Below are 19,360 nucleotides of genomic sequence, written 5' to 3' on the forward strand. Positions count from 1 at the left end.
CACGGTAGCGGCGCACCTCAGCGCCGGGGGGCGTGGCGACGCAGCCGCGTTTCTCCCGTCGAGGGACGGATCGGACATGGGGACCTCGCGGGGAAATTCCCTCTTAGGATTTTCCCCGACCTTCCTTCAGGATCGAATTAGGAGAGAAAGGGAGAGCCAGCAGTAAACTTTATTCTTCCGCTACGTGGCAGACCCGAGCCACCTCCGCGGACTCTGCGCCGCTCGGCTTCAGCCAATGAGGATAGCGGCGGTGAGGGGCCTGCCCCAGGACCGCCTCTTCCTGTGAGCACCACAAATGCGCCCCCTTTCTGGCCCCATGGTAACCCCCTTCAGACTCCCCAAGGAAGACTGTGCCCAATCCAGCTTTTCAAGGTACTGTGGTGGGCAACACAGGCTAGGGTTAGGAGACCAATAACGAGAGGTCAGTAAGCCCTTTACAGTATCCAAGGATTCTGCAAAAATGCCCTTGAGGTAGAGAACTTATGGGCAAGCTCAGAGCAAAACACCCTGAACAAGCCACGAAGTTTGCTGCTCCCTGGCTCCTTTCTGCTTCAGTGGTAGATAAGGCCCGGGAAGAGGGTTTTCCTGCAGCTCTGAGTGATTCTGACCAAGGAAGCGCCCAATCCAGTCACTCAGGCTCTGAGGGGCTGTGCGAGACACAACTGGAACCCCTCACAAAGGCCATGTCTGTCCGAAACTTCATGCTGGTGGGAGGTTGGCGGCGGAGCAGTGACTCCCTCTGGTCCTGGGGTAGAGGTTCATCATAGATGGTGGAGATGAGCCCCAAGCCAGTTCCACGGGGCCTCTTCAGTTGGCCAAATGGCTGCAGCTTCTCTCCATGGTACCTGGATAAAAAAGGGCTCTCAATGAGGGCTGCTCTCTCAAACCCCAGGACAGGGGTTGGGAAAGGACAGAGAAGTAGCTACTACATATCTGGTTTGTCCAAAGACAGAGGCTTTAAATCGGGATCTTTGCTCTCCAGCTCCCTTATCTATCCATTGACAGGCAGTGCCAGCAATCAGGGGCCTCTGACACAATTTTCATTCTGTCACTATAGACGCCCTAATGGCAATCATCAAGTCCACACTCCTCAGATGGCGGAATAACTCTCAGGAGATCGATGATCCTGTTAAGCCTTAGGGCTTGGTCTAAAAAAAAAAAAAAGTACTAAATCCATTTTTTTCTTTTTCTTTTTTGAGTCTCACTCTGTTACCCTGGGTAGAGTGCAGTGGCATCATCATAGCTCACTGCAGCCTCAAACTCCTGGCCTCAAGTAATCCTCGTGCCTCAGCCTCCAGGGTAGCGGGGACTACAGGAGTGTGCCACCATGCCTGGCTAATTTTTCTATTTTTTGTAGAGATAGGGCCTCGCTCTTGCTCAGGCTGGTCTCGGAACTCCTGAGCTCAAGCAATCCTCCCACCTTGGCCTGCCAGAGTGTTAGGATTATAGGCGTGAGCCACTGTGACCTGCTTAAATCTACTTTTTTCTTCTTCTAACTCTGAAGTTCATCCCAGCACCCATCCCAAGACCAGTGCGAAGAGGGAAACCAGGGCACAGATGAAAGGCTTGGGCCCCAGGGAAATCACTCAGCCACACTCACCCCAATCCATGTTTGCATCTGGGGTGCTGGCCATCACCATCCAGGGCCTCAGGCAACCCTGAGCACCTGCTGCCCAGGCCCTGGCCCTCCGCCCAGCCCTGCCGCTCCATCACCTTCCGCCCAATGCCCTGTAGAGGGAAGGGGCAAGACTCAGGAAGTGGGGCTCCTGCTAGGAGCAGGGGAGATGGGATGGGAGGAGAAGAAAGAATGCAGGTAGAGAGGAAAAGGGAGGGCCAGTGGGCTGGGCACAGTGCTTACTCACCTTGGTGTGGCGCTCAAAGGTGCCCACCTGGCGTCTGATCACAGAGCCATCTTCCTGGCCATCTCGGAGTCTCCGTTCCAGACGCATTTGGACAGAGTCTCGGGCGTCTTTGTCTCCACCATCTGAGGAATCAAAGCCCAGTTTGTGGAAGGGTCCCTTGCAGCAGAAGTGGGGGAAACCAGGTTTCTAGAACCCCCCTCACAAGATTTACTTATTCATTTGAATGGTGTTCTGTTATCTCTCATTAGACTGGAAGCTCATCAAAAGTGGAAACTGTGGCTCTCCCCCACCTTATGGATTAGGAGATTGTGGTGTAGAAAAGTCGTAGAGCCAACATATGACAGAGACAGGATTAGGACCCAGGTCTTCTCTCCCCACCCCCCAGGCCATTTTTGACTCCAAAATCTAAACTCTCACCAGAGCCTGAACTCCTGACCACTCTACCAGGGCCTGCCCCTCAGACCTAGAGCTCCCTGAGGGATTTCCCAGGTGGTCAGCCTTCTCTACCAGGAAAGGACAAAGCTCTGTCCACAGCTGGCACTCAATGTACTCAACCATAGGTATTTCAAGAGAGGAACCCTTTCACAGTGGGCTACCCCAAGGGAACTGGTCCCATCTCAGCCTCTGCTAAGCATCTCTGCCAAAGTGTCACTGCAAGACTAGGGCACCAGTTCCAACTCCCACTACTGCCACCCCTTGCCCAGTACCTGTGTCGTAGTACACACTCATGTCCACATCCCAGTCATCGGCTGTCTGTTCATCAAAGTCTGCAGGGATATGAAAGCATCCAGCACAGTGGGTTAAGGACTCAGTAATACTGAAAGCTAAACCTAGAGTTAGACACAAGTTTCAGAACTTGGGGCTTTTGTTTGTATCTTTAAATCTCTCTTCTGGGAGGGTTATTTAGAATCAAGGGAGGGGAGCAGAATTTTCTCTCCACCTCACTGATCCCCTACTCCTAAAGAGGATGACTGGTCTCATACACAACAAATGTCAGCCTGTCCCCTGGCCTTTTGTTTGGGCTCACTGCCAGGGAATCCACCTTGTGGAACAGAGAGCCCTGAAAGAATGTAGCAGGGATCACCCCTTCCCTTGCCCCCGTGCCAGCATTACCTCCTTCTTCCTCCTGCCAGAACTGGGCGTCAGTGTAGAACACCAGGCCAGAGCCACCCTTCTCCCACTTGAGCTCGATCTCCTCCTCAAAAAGGCGTTCAGTGGTCCGATCCTGCCTGGTCACATCCTCGTGCAGTGCTTCATGCCGCTCCCACTCCTCACCTCGGTCATTGTCCTGGGAGAAGGCGGGGAGATCTGACTTGCCTCTCCACCTTCATGACCTCATGCCCAGAGGGAGGGAAGCTCAGGGCACAGGCGGCACGTGAGACAGGCCCTCAGCTCCATTCCTTCAAATTTCTCTGAGAAGCAGCACTTATTGGCCCTTGACCAACACACCTCTCCATCCCCTGATGTTTCTCAACATAGTTTGCTCCTTTCCCCACAAGCCTCATTCTCATCTCTGTGCTTTTGGCCATGTTGTTCCCCCTGCCTGAAAGAAATATCTGCCCGCCTCCACTTAGTGAAGTCCTTGTCCCTTTTCTCCTCCACTTAGTGAAGTCCTTGTCCCTCAAGTCCTCCAGCTTACATGAAGCCCCTCACTCTTAGGCCCACAGCTCTCCCACCAGTTTCTGAACTCTCAGTACTAATCAGTGCACACTGTTTAGGCCTTTGTACATGTTGTCATAAAGAAAGGACAAGAACTAACACTTACTATCTACCATGTGTCAGGCCCTTCCCGTAACTTAGCTCCTCCAATCATCCTAACAGCCCTGTGAGATAAGTACCCATTCTACAGATGAGGAAAGGAAACCTGGGTTCAGAGGAGTACTATTTGTCCAAGATAGTACACCAAGACAGAGTAGCAGAGCCAGCATGCAAACCGAGGTCACCACACCATGCAGCTTCTCGAGATGCTGGTTCTTTCTCTTTGGGGAAGATTTTAGGCTCTTTAAGGGCAGAAAATGGGTCTTAAAATGGCATTGGAGTCCTGCACTAGCCCTTGGCTTACAACTGCTTGACTGGACTTGTGGAATGACAGGATGACTCCTGACTTGAAACCCTGGGGGGCTTTGTCTTGGTTAATCTCCAGGAAGCCTCAGGAATCACAGAGCAAGTGCTGGAGAAAAATCAGGATGGTACCACACTAAGGATGTGTTAGCAACTCTAGGCTGGAAGTTTTGAAATATGGGTGAATTACTTTTTACCTGGAGTACACATTTAAAACAAATTATACCTCATTTGATTTTGGGTGAACAATCAACTTTGGAGAAAGGAACCAATGAAATGTCTATTTCACTGATAGAGCAGTGCCTGGTGTTCAATCCACCGACTCTAGGTCAGAAAACTGAGGTGAGTGGTCTGGCGCGATGGCTCACACTTGTAATCCTAGCACTCTGGCAGGCGGGAGGATTGCTTGAGCTTAGGAGTTCGAGACCAGCCTGAAGAAGAGTGAGACCCCCATCTCTACCAAAAAGAAGAAAAAAGAAAAAAAAAAAACAGCTGGGCATTGTGGCATGCACCCATAGTCCCAGCTACTCATGAGGCTGAAGCAGAAGGATTGTTTAAAGCAAGGCAGAAGGATCACTTAAAGCCCAGGAGTTGGAGGTTGCAGTGAGCTACAATGACGCCACCGCTCTGTCTCAACAACAACAACAACAAAAAAAAAAAAAACAAGGAAACTGAGCACCCCTTCTCACAATCCCCCCCACCCCTTCATTTAAAAAAAAAAAAAAGAAAGAAAACAGAGGTGATTGCTTTACAGGGTGGCACACTGTACTTACATCATCTGAGTTAGACTCTTCTTCCTCCTCCTTTCCCCCTTCCTCCTCAGGCTCTCCATAGGGACTGGCTGGTATATCCGCCAGGCAGGTGCCCTGGGGAATTTCCTCACCCTCTGCTGTGTACACGAGCTCCTCCTGCTCCACAGTCTCTGAGTCCACGTACTTGAAGGGCACATTGCCATAGCGCCGGGAGGAACCTGTCTTGGGGAACTGGAGTTGCAGCTGGGTGATGATCCGAGGGGGTAGACGGCAGGCCCGAATCAACTCCAGAAAGACCCGCAGGGGAGTCCCAACATTCCCATTGGGCATCAGCACTGGTGGGTTCAACTCTGGCAGTTGCCTCAGGTCAGCCAGTGTAAAGGCTTCATTCTCAGCCTTCTGCCTCTGCAGCTCCTTCCGGGTCTTAAAGGGAAAGGAGCTCAAACCTTGGGAAGAAAGGAGAAGAGTGTACACTGAAACCCAGAAGTGTCCAGCAACACTGGAACAAGAAATTGGCCAAGGTTTAAATCTGATAGCCCAATGCTGTTCCTTCCTTTCAAACTTCTCTGGAGTCCCTTTCACCCTTCCCAACCAGAACCACCTAACAATTTCATGCCAATTCTCATCACCTCAGCTGGACATACACTTTTCAGGCTCCTGCTGACCTTCTGATTCTCGACTGTCACCAACTGCCACTTCCTGCATGCTCTCATACCATGTGCTCCATCCACACCAAACAATTTAACATACCCTGAAAGTTTCACAGGCTTTCAAGTCTGTCTGTGACCATGTCAATGTCATTTACCTTAAACATCATTCTTTCCTTCAAACTCCTACTTAGTTTACAAGATCCAAATGAAAAGATGTATTTCCTGATCCAGCTAAGTCAGTTTCTCTGCCCTCTGTCATCTCATGGCACTTGGTGATAAACAGCAGAAGTTCTGGAGCAGAATGCCCAGGTTTGTCTTGTAGATCTGCCATTTAACATCTCTGTAACCTTGGGCAAGTCACATAACTTCTGCATCCCTCAATTTCCTAACCTCTAAAGTGGAGTAACAATAGCTCCTATCTCATAGAATTGTTGTGAGGGGTCAACAAAGGCTTAGAAAAGTGCCTAGTAAGTACACATAGTGTGCTCAGTAAATGTTAACAATTAGAATGACATCTCTGTGACAATTACCTTTTTTTTTTTTTTTTTTGAGACAGAGTCTCACTCTTTTGCCCAGGCTAGAGTGAGTGCCGTAGCATCAGCCTAGCTCACAGCAACCTCAAACTCCTGAGCTCAAGGGATCCTCCTGTCTCAGCCTCCCGAGTAGCTGGGACTACAGGCATGTGCCACCATGCCCGGCTAATTTTTTCTATATATATATTTAGCTGTCTGTATAATTCTTTCTATTTTTAGTAGAGATGGGGTCTCGCTCTTGCTCAGGCAGGTCTCGAACTCCTGAGCTCAAACGATCCACCCACCTCGGCCTCCCAGAGTGCTAGGATTACAGGCGTGAGCCACAGCGCCCGGCCGACAATTACCTTTTTTTAAAACCTGTCTTCCTCTGTGGATTCTGAGCACAGATTGTGTCCAATTGTTCTCTGCATATCCACCTAGAATCACACTAGGTCTAGCAGTACAAGCATTTGTTGAATGAATGAATTGGAGGGCTCTGCACTGTTTCCTGTTTTCCCACGAAAGTGATTTCCCATGAAAGTGGGAGCTGTCCACAGAAAACAGATTATCTCTTCATCTACATCTTGCCCAGAAGACTGGGTGGGGAGCAAAAAGAGAGTGCATGAGGGAAAAACAATGAGGGTTAAAAACCTGATTTCCTTTTTTCCCTTCTGTGTCAGTGCAAAATCAACGCCTCCTGCAGAGAAAAGGATCTTAGAAGGGACCTAATAAAATGGAAGATCATCTATGTAGCCTCTCTGATTTTTTTTCTCCCTGCTTTAAACTAACGTGCAAGTTGAGCCTGAAGCTCTGTCCAGAAATGACCTGAACTCCTGAAGAATCGTAAACAGAGGCCTGACTTATCTTCACCATCCCTCACGAAAGATGCCTCTGTTCCAGGACCGGTAAGCCCAGTATTAACTTTCTCATTGGTACCTGATGCCTCAGTAGGTAGTCGGAGTCTGCGGATGAGACAGCGACCCGGAAGCCAAGTCCCTTGAGAATCCAGCCACCGGCGGCCCGAGTACATGTGAAGAAACCTCTGGGCTTGAGCCAACCCCCGTACTGAGATGACGCAGCAGCAGGTACGAGTCTGGATCGGAGCAGAGTCTCGCGTGGGGAGAGCCCGGGCATCAGTGGTCGAAGTCTGGGCGAGAAGCTGGCCCTCAGCGGCAGGGTCGATAGGAGTCAGGGCAGAGTCAGGAAGGGCTTGGGGAGGGGCCCGCTCAGGCCGATGCCGGTAGTGGAAACAGAGGAAGCCACCGCCTCGCTGTTCCCGGAACTGGCTAAAGTAGCTCCGTAGCTGGGCCGAGCGCAACTGAGAGGGGATACCGCTCACTACCAGGTAAACTACCGCCTCCTCCTCCGCTTCGCTGGGGGCCGCCATTTTGGATTGTCACATGATATGGCAGAACCAACTCTCGCGAGAACACAGCGAAATAGCGCCGGGGTTGCGAAATTGCAAAACCCATGACTGGTCCGTTGGGATTTGGGTTTTATTTCAGCAGAGGGAAGCCGGCGATGATGGAAAAACTTACCTGGAAAATGAGGTTCTAGAGCTCTTTCATAAAGCTCTCATGAGGATGAAATAAGAAGCCTGTGGGAGGGATTTTTTTTCCTTCCAATGAAGGAATTAAGATAATTTGGTTGTGTTATCCGCAAAAGTGTTTCCCCCTAGGTCGAGTTACTTGCCACACAAAAAGCCAATTATTGAGGCAACAGAATTGCCAAAGCCGAAAGAAAATTTTAATGAAAAAGACGTGCGGAAAGTGGGAGAAGCAGCCTCAAATCCATCTCCGACCAACAGAGATCATGGGCTTTTTAAGGAGGGGCCACGTGCATTGGGGCAGGTCGTGGTGTAACCTTTAAGGGGCTATTGTGCATTGAGGGAACATGGTGAGTGATGGTGAGTCTTGGCATCGGGGAGCTTACTCAGGGACCTTCAGAATTTCCACTCTTGTGTCTTCCAGAAATTCTGTTATTTCTGGGAAACAACTCAGAAAGGTCATCGAGCCCTACTGGCCTGAGAATCTAAAACATGAGAGGTAAAGGATTATAAAAGTCATATGGGGTCACTGAAATTTGTTTATAGAGCTGGTTACAGTTGTGGATCTCCCAATCCTAATTTCAGTCTTCCTCAGTTTAGTACCTTTTCAGTCATTCTTCCATTTATCCTTCCAAAACATAGTGATGAACGCCCACAAATCAGTAAGAAAAAGATGAACACAATAGAAAAATGGGCCAAAGATGCTTTACAGAGAAGAAACATCCACGTCCAATTAACAGTGAAAGATGCTCAGTCTCAATAATGAAGGAAATGCAGTGAGACTTGACTTCACATCTACCACATTGGCAAACTTTTAAACCCCTTGAATGTTAGCAATGATGTGGCACAACTGGAGGTCTCAGTCACTGTTAGTGGAAACGTAAATTGTTAAACTACTTTGGAAAACAATTTGGCATTATCTAGTAAAAAGCAAAGCTACACATTTTTTGACCCAGCAATTTCACTTCTAGGTAGATAGTAATTCTTGCACATGTTTATCAGGAGATGTATTGACAATGTTGAACTTGACCTGAGCCCTGTGATCCTGCCAAACAGTGAAGGTTAACAAATCCACCCTTTTGTGTTCTGGAACACAGCATACTGCAAAGAAACACCCTTGCCCATATGACTTAGAAAAAAACTTGTGGGTGTCCCTTTGTTTACCTATGACGAGGCCAGACTCAGATTCCAAATTCCAATTCTTTGGCTCATGGACTTCTTGTCCCCACTGATCAGCTGTAACAAACTTTGGTTAAGTTTCTCTCCTTCCTCCAGGTTCCTGAACTTTGGCCTGGCTTCACCTTGAGCCAGCGCAGAACTCCGCCTTAACAGTCCCTCCTGAGAATAGGCTAGCTTCGGGATTAAACATTCTCTGATCTACCTTTCCATCATGCCACTCCTGGACATCCGACTGCCTCCCACCCAGTTCTTTCTAGCCTTGTTTACTCTTCCCTATGAAAGAAAAACCCCATTTTGCCTAACCCGTGAGACACTCGCACATCTCATGATCAGAGTTCTCCCCACCGCAATGCCCCCCCTCCCCTATGGCAATAGTTCCTTTCTTCCCTTGCAATAATCCTTTCAAATAAAGTCTCTCCTGACCAAGTCCAGATTTGTTTCTTATTTCACAGTATATATGAATATTCATAGCTGCAGTGTTTGTAAGAGAAAAAAAAAAACTGGCATTTTTGTACTGATAATCTCAGGTAATGTAAGTCAGAAAACACTGAAATATTCCATTTCTATAAGTTCTAAAAATGTGAATTGAAAAGTATTTTTAGGGATATATAAATAAGCATGCTTTAAAATGAGAAAGAGAAGCAAAAAAATGATTAACTTGAAATTCAGGGTAGTCATTACCTCTGGGAGAGAAATGATAGATTTAGAAAGGGACCTCCAAGGTGATGGTAATAATGACCTATGAAACAATAATGAGGGTTCATTGTACTGTTATTCCTTAAACTTTACAAATCTTTTATGAATACTATTTTGTTTTGCTCAATATTTAATTTAAAACATCTTAAAAGGGAAAATAACTCAAAGGCAACAAAGCAAGTGGTGACCTTGTGGTGATCACAAATATACAACTATATGATGAATGAAAAAATAAAAAACAAGCCCGTTTGAGGGTGGCTCATGCCTATAATCCTAGCGCTCTGGGAGGATCCAAGGCAGGAGGATAGCTTGAGCTCAGGAGTTCCAGACCAAGCTGAGCAAGAGCAAGACTCCCATCTCTACTAAAAATAGAAAAATTAGCCAGGCATGGTGGCACGTGCCTGTAGACCCAGCTATTGGGGAGGCTGAGGCAGGAAGATCGCTTGAGCCCAGGAGTTTGAGGTTGCAGTGAGCTATAATGATGCCACTACATCCTACCCAGGGGTACAGAGAGAGACTTGGTCTCAAAAAAAAAAAAAAAAAAAGAGAGAGAGAGAGAGAAAAGAAAAACAGTTCTAATGAGTGTTTGGATAATTATAGATAGGGACAATTCATATGTGAATTTTAAAATCTGCTCATGGAAATCTGGATTGGTACAACCACTTTGAAAAACTGGCAAGATCTATTAAACTTGAGTTGATTCTATTTTTTAATTTTTTTTTTTTTTTTTGTAGAGATGGGGTCTTGCTCTTGCTCAGGCTGATCTTGAAATCCTAGCCTCAAGGAGGCTCCCACCTCAGCCTCCCAGAGTGCTGGGATTACAGGTGTGAGCCACCTCGCCCAGCCTTTGAGTTGATTCTATGCCTTGGTAATTCCAGTTGTATATAGTCGTATTATAGATCTGCAAATATCTGTGCATTGAAAAACAGGTGCAGGAATAATTCTAGCAACTTATTTGCAATAGGCAAAAATGGGAAACAAACCAAATGTTCATCAGCATCGTAATGGATAAATGAATTATGGTATAATGGGATACTTTAAGCAATGAATGTGAATAGGTTCCACACAGAGCACCTGGATGAATCTCACAGACATAATGTTGAGTGAAAGAAGATAAACACAAAACAGTACATGCAAATATGCCTATATACATATAAAGTTTAAGACCAGTAATCTCATTTATGATGTTAGAAATATGGGTAGTGCTGAGCTTTGGGGAGGAGGGAGGGGGTGATGATGGGGAGAGATTCTGAGAATGTTGTTAATGCTCTAATGCTCTATTTCTTTTTTTTTTTTCTTTTTCTTTTTTTGAGACAGAGTCTCACTCTGTTGCCCAGGCTAGAATGCAGTAGCGTCAGCCTAGCTCACAGCAACCTCAAACTCCTGGGCTCAGGTGATCCTCCTGCCTCAGCCTCCTAAGTAGCTGCGACTACAGGCACTCGCCACCACACCTGGCTAATTTTTTGTTTCTATTTTTAGTTGGCCAGCTAATTTTTTCTGTTTTTAGTAGAGATGGTGTCTCACTCTTCATCAGGTTGGTCTTGAACTCCTGCCCTCAGGCGATCCTCCTGCTGTGGGCTCCCAGAGTGCTAGGATTACAGATGTGAGCCACCACACCCAGCCCATCCTGATTTTTAAAGATGCAAGACAATACAGTGCTTAAGAGCATAGACCCTGAAAACAGATCATCTGAGTTGAAATCCTGACTGCCACTTATTAGCTGTGTAACCTTGAGCACCTTACTTAACCTCTGAAAATTGTAGGGGAGTAAGAGATCACCTCCAACTTCCCTTAGCTCTTACGTGGGCTCTTCAACTGGATCAAGAAACTAAATTGACACAAGGCAGATTAACAAGAGAAAAGCATACAAATATTATTCATTTTACATGCACATGGGATCTTCACAAGAGAGTGCAGTCCAAAGAAATGGTCAAAGCAAGATGCTTTTATGCTTTTTAGGTAAAGAACAACAAATTTGAGAATAAATGACAGGACAAAGGAGATCTGGCTAGCAGCAGTAAATTTCTAGGGGAGTGGTTCAGGAAAATCCTGGAACAGTATAGAAAAACCACCCCTAAACTGAGAGGGAGCGGAGAGACCAAAGAATGACTCAGACAAGTTTGACGAGTTAGATGAGTTTATTAGAGGTTACTAACAAGGGCACTTGCTCCTGAGCAGCACAGGAATTTCTTCCACAGGTGCCTTCTTGCCTGTAACATCTGCATTTGCCCACCCTGTGGTGTTGCCTTAAATCCCTTTGCAGCGAGTGATGCAGAGCTTTTACATTGTATCTTTGCTTGTTCACAGTGAAACAAATCAATGTGCAGTACCATCATACAACCCATGTTATGTTAATTATATTACAGTTTTTCACTGGGCAGGGATTTTAGTATTACAACTAGCTAAAGGACATTATAGGACAGCCAAAGCAGTTTTAAAGCAGCCAGCGTACTCTCTAACAATTGGGAGCCAAATGAGGGGCACACATGGGCACAAAGAGATGTAAAGCACATTGGAAACCAAGAAGGGCAGAGAGTACAAAGGGGTGAGAGGTAAAAACTTACCTCTGGGGTACAATGAACACTATTCTGGTGATCGGCACATTAAAAGCCCCAAATTAAGCCTTATGCAAGGTATCCATATAACAAAAACATTTGTACCCCCTTAATATTTTGAAATAAATTAGTAAATTAAAACAGCCAGGGCCGGTTTGAGCTAGCCATTTCAGGGCAGTAAGTGCTGAGACACTTCTCTGGGCCCAGTAGTTATCTTGGTACCTGCTTAGGCTACTTTGTAACAGTTTTGCTGAGTGCTCCAGGCTCCTACAGTGTTTCTCTTCTGTGGTGGGGAAGGAGCATTTTTCTCTGCTGGGAGTCTCTAGGACAGAAGTGGAGGAGTGTAAAACTAGGGGAAAGCAAGGGTTACTTTGAGAAGTGTATTTATTCAGGTCCATTGCAGCCCCCAATCCCAGTCTCTGGTAAAGGGCTAAATTTCTGCCCTGCTATGGGGAGGGTGCCTCTCCCACAGGAATCTTCATGGCTTGCTGAATGCAGGAAGAGAGGTCAACTAGCTGTTTCTGAAACTACAATTTCCCGAATATTTTTAACTCAATCATTATGCCAATTTGGCACATTTTGGGATGTCATGTCCTTCATTGCTACAGTTTCTTCATCTGTGAGGTGGAGGTGATGATAGTACTTCCAGCACAGAGTTGTGAGAACTAAATAGCATAACCCATGTAATGTGTTTAGAGCACAGCTCTCAATAACTGTTAGCTGCTTATTGTTTTAGTAGCTACTCAGAGTGAACACTCACAGCTTGGGGTTTCCTCTGGCCATGCCCTACCAGGAACAGGAGTTCCCCTTTGTTAACTCTGCCTCCCCTGAAACCTTAGCCTTGGCGCCTCCATCAGTTTCATTGGGATTTCCTTACTCCACTATTTTGTTCTGTGATGTGGTTCCTGTCACCTCTCTAGGCCCAGCTTCTGCTGCCCTGGGCCTCACATTCCCCAGACTACTTGCAGTTATCTAAGCACCCCTTGTCGTCTGGCACCTCTGTGCCTTCGCACTTATCATTCCTCTGTCTGGAATGTCCATCCCTTGGCTTACCTAGCAAACCCCTATTCATTCTCTAGCTCAAACCAGTCACCACTTGGGTGAAGCATTTTTCCCACCTCCAGGCAGATTTAATCACTCCTGTTCCCTGTTGTATGTTCCTCTCTCACAGTTCAGATCACTCTGTGTTACAGTGACTTATGTGTCTTCCTCTGCCATAGTCCGGATGGTTCGTGAAGGCAGGGAATGTATCTTGTTTACTCTGTGCCCTCTTCCCCCAGTATCCAGCACAGGGTTCGGTACAAGTGGAAGTCAGATGTTGAGTGATGGAATGAATGGATGGGTAGTGGGTGTTGGCTTTTTACTGGCATCACAGGTTCTAGGATATTCAGATGTCCCAAGGACAGGGCAGGTCAGTGAAGGGTACAGCATGCGTCAGCTGCCTGACTGCTTAACAAACAGTCAGTGATTTGGCTAATGAAGATATAGATAATGATGGCAATAAAATGGTACCCTGGGCTGAGCCACAGCCACTCTCCTTCTTTCCAGTGAGTCATCCCTGGATGAGCCTGAGGACAGGGATCAATGGCTGAGAGGTAGATGGTCAGTATACAGTGGCTGAGCTGGCTCCAGATAGCCTGATTCTGGCCATGACTCACTCCAGCTTGTGCTGATGGTGAGAACCATCCAGAATCACACAGGTCTGAGCTCAAATCTCAGCACAGTGATTGGCTCAGAACTTGAGCAAGTTACATACTCTGTCTGAGCCTGTTTCCTCCTCTTGCCTCTGTAGAAATGAGACACAGGTCCCACTCCAGGTTGCTGATAATGGAGACAGAGTTCTCCACTTTTGCAAAGCCTGCAGTCTCACAGACAGAGGATTATTGCCCTTATTACATTGTACCATAATTATCTCTTTATTTATTTATGTATTTATTTAGAGACAGAGTCTCACTCTGTCACCTGGGCTAGAGTGCTGTGGTGTCAGCCTAGCTCACAGCAACCTCAAACTCCTGGGTTCAAGCAATCCTCCTGCCTCAGCCTCCCGAGTAGCTGGGACTACAGGTGCACACCACCATACCTGGCTAATTTTTCTATTTTTAGTAGAAATGGGGTCTCACTATTGCTCAGGCTGGTCTCAAACTCCTGAGCTCAAGCAATCCTCCTGCCTTGGCCTCCGAGAGTGCTAAGATTACAGGCATGAGCCACCGAACCCAGCCAATTATTATCTCTTTAGTTTTGCTATATTTGTCTTTATGTTCCTTGCACAAGGCTTGGAAGTAGGGCATGGGGAGTGACTCAAGAAAAACAGATGAAAGTGTAACTCCTCAACCATGTGGAGAGTAGGGAAGAAATTTGAAAAGGATCAAGAAAGGAGTTAACAAGAGAAGCTATTTGGATGATGGAAAAAATTAAGTTGAGGGGGAAAGGCTGGGGTGGGGCATGGAGACGAATGCTTCCTATTGGTTATTTGGGGTTGGAGGAGGGGAGCGGTGAGAGGTGGGAGGACTCAGCCTGGGGATGCAGAGAGGTGCAGCAGTTAACTAATGGAGGCAGTTAGTGAAAGGGCATCAAAGACATACAATGACCCAAATCCCTGAATCTTCTGGATGTGGGTGCTGTGTGAGAAACAAGGCTTCTGCTCTTGAGGGTGCCTCACGTGTCTGCAAGGCTAGACAGGGCAGCGTATGCCAGAGGGCTGGGGAGGGCAGGTCGGAGAGAGGTATTAGTCCATGGCCCGGGAGTTGGGGACCACTGCGCTAAAGGATGCCTCTATCTGGGGATTTGATTAGGTCCTGGCTGGGGGGAGTTGAGCAGGGTGTGGCTCAACACAAGAGAGGAGGGTGGATGTTGGGGTCACCATGGGGAAAGGGGATGATTGGGTAGTTGAAGCCCCAAATTCAAGGCAGAGCAATTTGACTTGGATTTGGAGCCTCTGGGTAAACCCTGAAGATGTGTAGACGCAGGTCTGTCTACTTTGGGGACCACTTTTCCCTTTACTGGGACACAGGGAAGATGAACAAACCCTGGCATGAGGGTATCTCCACGTTGCATATCTCAGGTACAGGGGTGCATGTCTTTGTTGTGTGAATGAGTTGGGATGTGCTGTATGTTGCTGAGTGAGTGTATCTGGGCCATGCTTTTCTGGACTGTATGTGGGTGGACAAAGGGTCTGTTTTATGGGTCTGCATAGGTGTATCTGAGTTATACATCTTAGTGCGTGTGTGTCCCACTTGTAGGTCTGAACTGTGTGTTTCTGTCTCTTTCTAGTATCTGAGTTATGAGTGTGAGGTTGGGTAAGGGACAGGGCTGCACATGTTGCCGGCGCTGGATGCCCATGTGGGTGAATGGCCAGTTCAGCTGTGGTCCTAACCTGGGGGCCTTAGAAAAAGGCCTGAATGCTGACTCCTAGACAGTTGTCCTAGAATGAATGATCTCTCATTGAGCAATAATTAACGTGACCCCTATGGAAGAATCCAAACTGTGGCAGTGAAGGTGGTGGGGTCTGGTCAGGGTAGGACGTATTGCTGGAGAAAGGAGGAGGCGTGGAAGTCCTATAGGCATGTGTGTTGTTATCATTTCCTCCTGCCCACCCTTCAGGTCACTCACCCTGCCCCAGAGTGACTGTGTCAAAATATTTAACAAAACATGGAGACACAGGCATTGACCAATCAGAACAAATGCAAGCCATGCTCTGAATGGAGCAGTCCTGGAGGTCATGGCCATGCCAAGCATTGCCTCTCTAGTTGCTAGACAATGAGAATGTCTGGGAGGAGGAGCCTAGGAGAAGGGCAGGGGCAGAGGAATAGTGGAAGGAAACTCAGGGGGCCTCAGGGAAGTGGCTGTGAACCAGCTGTCATGGAAATGTTTCAGACTTTAACAACTAATATAGCCATAGCATGTGGGCCAACTAAACCTTGGCCTGCCTTGGCCTCCAAGCAGCTGCCAGGCCAGCCCGGGGTGCCCTTGTCTTCTTCCACTGGGAGAAGACCACCTTATTCTGCCATCTGCTGAAATGGGAGAAATGAATGATTCCAAATTGCAGAAATTGCAGTGACTGTATCTGTTTCAGTTTGGGAATGGGCTGCTTCCTGATTGTCTGTGATCGGACTTGCACTGAAGTGAAAGGGAGCCTGTGGCGGTGGGGGCCAGCGGAGGGGTTAGTGAAGGGTTTAGTGATAGGGAGAGCAACCCCCTCCCCCAGAAGATAAAGGCAAGAAGGTAATGAGGTTGTGAACTGATATTACCCCTGGATTCAGACCAAGATGTAAAATAAATCCCATCCCCAGAAATGAAATCACCATCCCACCCTGAAAACTTAATATCCCAGTTCCTTGAGGCCTGGCTCCTGCACCCCTAAGGTTCATTTCCCTTGGGCTCCCTCTGATAGGGGCAGGGTGGGCCCTGGAGATGAGGCAGTCCCTTCCACATGCACAAAAGATAGTATCAGCCTCTAAGGGTGTCACACCTTTTATTATAAAAATCAATAATTTAATTCAGTTCTGTATAAAGTTAGTAGGATTTCTGGTCCAATGAACAGCCCAAGCTTTCATTCCCATCTCAGGAGGGGACAGGAGTCTTGGCTCAGAGGCTCTGGGGACCACCAAGGGCCTGCTAGGCATTGTGTCCAAACCAAGGCAGTCCTGGACAGGGTGTGGCTGAGTGAGGGGCTGCTCCAGAGGAGCCAAGTGCTGTCTGTACAGCCTTTCCCCCTCCAGGAGCATTGGTCACCCCTGGGGACATCCAGGTTGAATCAGCACTGCCGGCCTCTGCTGGTCCTACACCTGATCTCCGCCTGAGCCGGAGCAGATCACCTCAGCAAAAGCATGTCCTCAAGAAGGCCAGCGATGTCAACTTCTCCAATGATAGGACGAAAGAAGAGGTCCCCAAGCAGGCTGGGTGGAATGGACTTGAGGGTGGAGGCTGTGAGGAGGACACGGGCCAAGCGGCCTTGGCCTGCTGGGCACCAAGGCTCCAGGACTTCACACAGTGCCCAGTGAGCCTCCTGCTGCAGGTGCCCAATGTGGGAGGAGGCGTGGAGGCCTGGCACGTCTGTGGGCAGAGAGGGAGAAGAGGGCTGGTGAGCACCCCACTCCCAGCCACTGAAAGACGAGACTGGCCCAAGATCTGAGACCACCAGCAGACACTCTTCTGCCTCCTTTGCTCAGCCTTCGAGGCCCCACTACTACCTCTCCTTTGGAGAAGATAGTTCGTTTATTTATTTATCATTTTATTCATCCCATCCATTTATGGAGAGGCAGTGTGGAGTAATGGTTAAGAACTGGGCTGCCTGAGTTTGAATCTCAGCATTGTCACTTATTAGCTCAGTGTCCTTGGGCAACTTACTTAATCTCTGTGCCTCAGTTTCTTTATCTGTAAAATGGGGATAATAACAGTACCTATCTACTGTGCTTTTTATGAGGTCTAAATGACCTAATATGTGGCCAATTTAGCTGTGGTCCTAATCTGGGGGCCTTAGAAAAAGGCCTGAATGATGATTCCTAGACAGTTGTCCTAGAATGAATGATTCTAAAACCATTAGAATAGGGCCTAACATATGGTAAGTGTAATATGAATATTTGCTACTATTATTAGAATTAATTGCTGTCATTTATTCCTGCCATGAGGGATTTTTGGTGGGGAATTCTCATCACAGATGCTCTCCAGGTTCCAAAGAACACTATCTCCACCCGTTGTTTTCCTGGCTGAATTTCACAAGGACTCCCTCCCTGTCCTCTCCCAGCTCCTTTCATTCCCCACTCCTATGTGATCTTTCTGAACCCATGGAAGAGTTTTACCTTCAGAATTTCACCCTGCATTCTGCCCTTTAAGATGTGACTGAGACACAGCTGTGTCTGCCCATCCCCGCTCCCACCACTCCCGTCTTCCCCAAGGGTCAGGGCAAATTTCTCAGGTAGAGTGGCAAGGGCCAGTCTCTGGAGTGACCTGAGTCGCCAGCCCTGCTCTGCTTCTGCCTGGCTGTGTGGCCTTAACCTAGTCATTTAGCTTCTCTGCACCTCTTCTGTGAGATGGCTATTTGATGAAAACGAGGACCCAGTGAGATAACAGGTGTTAAACCCTTAGAAGGTACCTTCCCTGCCTAGGCCCTGTCCCCCCACCAGCCTTAGCCCCCATCCAGGAGTGTCTGGGAGCTTACCAGGGTTGAAGAGGATGGTCCCTTTCAGGTAGGCATATTCCTTGGGGCCCAGCTCCAGGCTCCAGAAGGACTCCAGGCAGCACTGAAGCCACTGCACCGCAGCCAGTGAGGGCTGGGGTCTGTCTGGCTGGCCGCTGCCTCCACTGCTGCTGGGCTCCTCCAGCAGGATCTTCTTGAGTATGCTGGGCACTGGGGCCTCAGCCACCTCGAAGGTCACAGTGTCTTGGGCCAACCCAAGCAGGAAAAGGGGGCCCCAGCCACCCTGCAGCAGCCGCCGCTGATCCTGGAGAGGCAGCTGACAGAAGGATGGCAGGTTCCTGAGGAAGGCCACCGTCTTGGCCAGAACATCCAAGGCCTCCCGGCAGGTGCGATGCGGTGCACACAGCCGGACAGGCCGGTGCTGCCTGCACAGGCAGTGGCTACGGGGCGGGGGGACAGGCCTGAGGCTGGGACTCAGAAGTGCATACAAAATGGCTGGGCGCGCTGCAGCACCCCGGCATGGGCAGGGCCCTGGTTGGCTGGAGCTCATGGCTGGGGCTCTGCTCCTACTTCCTCCCAGCTCTCTGGCCCTCTGTTCTGCGCTCTGGGTGCTATTTATGTCCCCAGTGGTGGGAGGGGGGAATGGCCCGACAACCTTGACTCCAGAAGTCATGTTCATTGAAAAAACACACACACACACTGACCCTGGCAGGACTAGTGGGGAAGTGGTGGGGGAGGGGACATTGGGAGTCCCACGTGGCGCTGATATCACTTCAGTCAATGAAGCGGCCCAGTGCAGGGCACAGGGCCACCTGCCCGCTCCCCCAGCTCCCCCTTATCGGATGACTCAAGTGGATAAACAGGGTCATTAACCCAGGCTGTACCAGGGCACAAAGGCCTCAGGTGCACAATCAGCAGGTGACTATGGCAGGTGTCCCTATTGGTGCCCGCTCTGTGCACACACAGACCAGCACTCTCGCTAAGCCAGGAAGCCAGCCCCAGAGCTGGACAGGCCTTGAATGCAAGGCCCAACCTGGAAGCTCCTTATCGCTAGCTTGTTTGCCTAACCTTGGGGCCCTGTGCCTGTTGTCGGCAAGGAACAGGCTTCAGGGAAGGGAGCCAGGACCCTGGGGGGCTGGGTGGACTTTGCCCAGTGTGCTGTCTGGGTGGCCCCCTTCCTCTGACTCCAGTTCTGGGGTCCTACAGGAATAAGGTCCTTCAGAAGCCCCATCCCCAGCATGGATCCTCACAGCTCCCAAAATGCCGTGTCTGCTGAGAAATCCTCACAGAATGACAATCCAACACGGCTGCCATTTACTGAGCACTTAGTGTGTGTCAGGCACTTTCCACTCTAATATTGAGAGCTTCCCTTTGAGGCTACATTCTTACTTTGTGAGACTCAAAGAGGTAA

At 48.6% G+C, this 19,360-nt stretch overlaps 2 protein-coding genes across 2 annotated transcripts; both read right to left on the reverse strand.

The window, feature by feature from the left end:
• Positions 1-278: 278 nt before the first annotated feature.
• Positions 279-7,227, reverse strand: GPATCH3 (G-patch domain containing 3). Its single transcript, XM_069477513.1, has 7 exons — positions 6,774-7,227; positions 4,697-5,121; positions 2,976-3,150; positions 2,570-2,629; positions 1,863-1,984; positions 1,601-1,728; positions 279-845 (listed from the first exon to the last, which is right to left on the reverse strand). Exons 1-7 carry the CDS (start codon positions 7,222-7,224, stop codon positions 629-631), a joined length of 1,578 nt encoding a protein of 525 aa, XP_069333614.1. The 5' UTR covers positions 7,225-7,227; the 3' UTR covers positions 279-628.
• Positions 7,228-16,243: 9,016 nt separating this feature from the next.
• Positions 16,244-18,538, reverse strand: NR0B2 (nuclear receptor subfamily 0 group B member 2). The gene is made up of 2 exons (XM_069479632.1): positions 17,971-18,538; positions 16,244-16,865 (listed from the first exon to the last, which is right to left on the reverse strand). Exons 1-2 carry the CDS (start codon positions 18,497-18,499, stop codon positions 16,624-16,626), a joined length of 771 nt encoding a protein of 256 aa, XP_069335733.1. The 5' UTR covers positions 18,500-18,538; the 3' UTR covers positions 16,244-16,623.
• Between the last annotated feature and the right edge of the window lie 822 nt (positions 18,539-19,360).

Source organism: Eulemur rufifrons, chromosome 8 (assembly GCF_041146395.1).
Source record: "Eulemur rufifrons isolate Redbay chromosome 8, OSU_ERuf_1, whole genome shotgun sequence".
Lineage (NCBI taxonomy): Eukaryota > Metazoa > Chordata > Mammalia > Primates > Lemuridae > Eulemur > Eulemur rufifrons.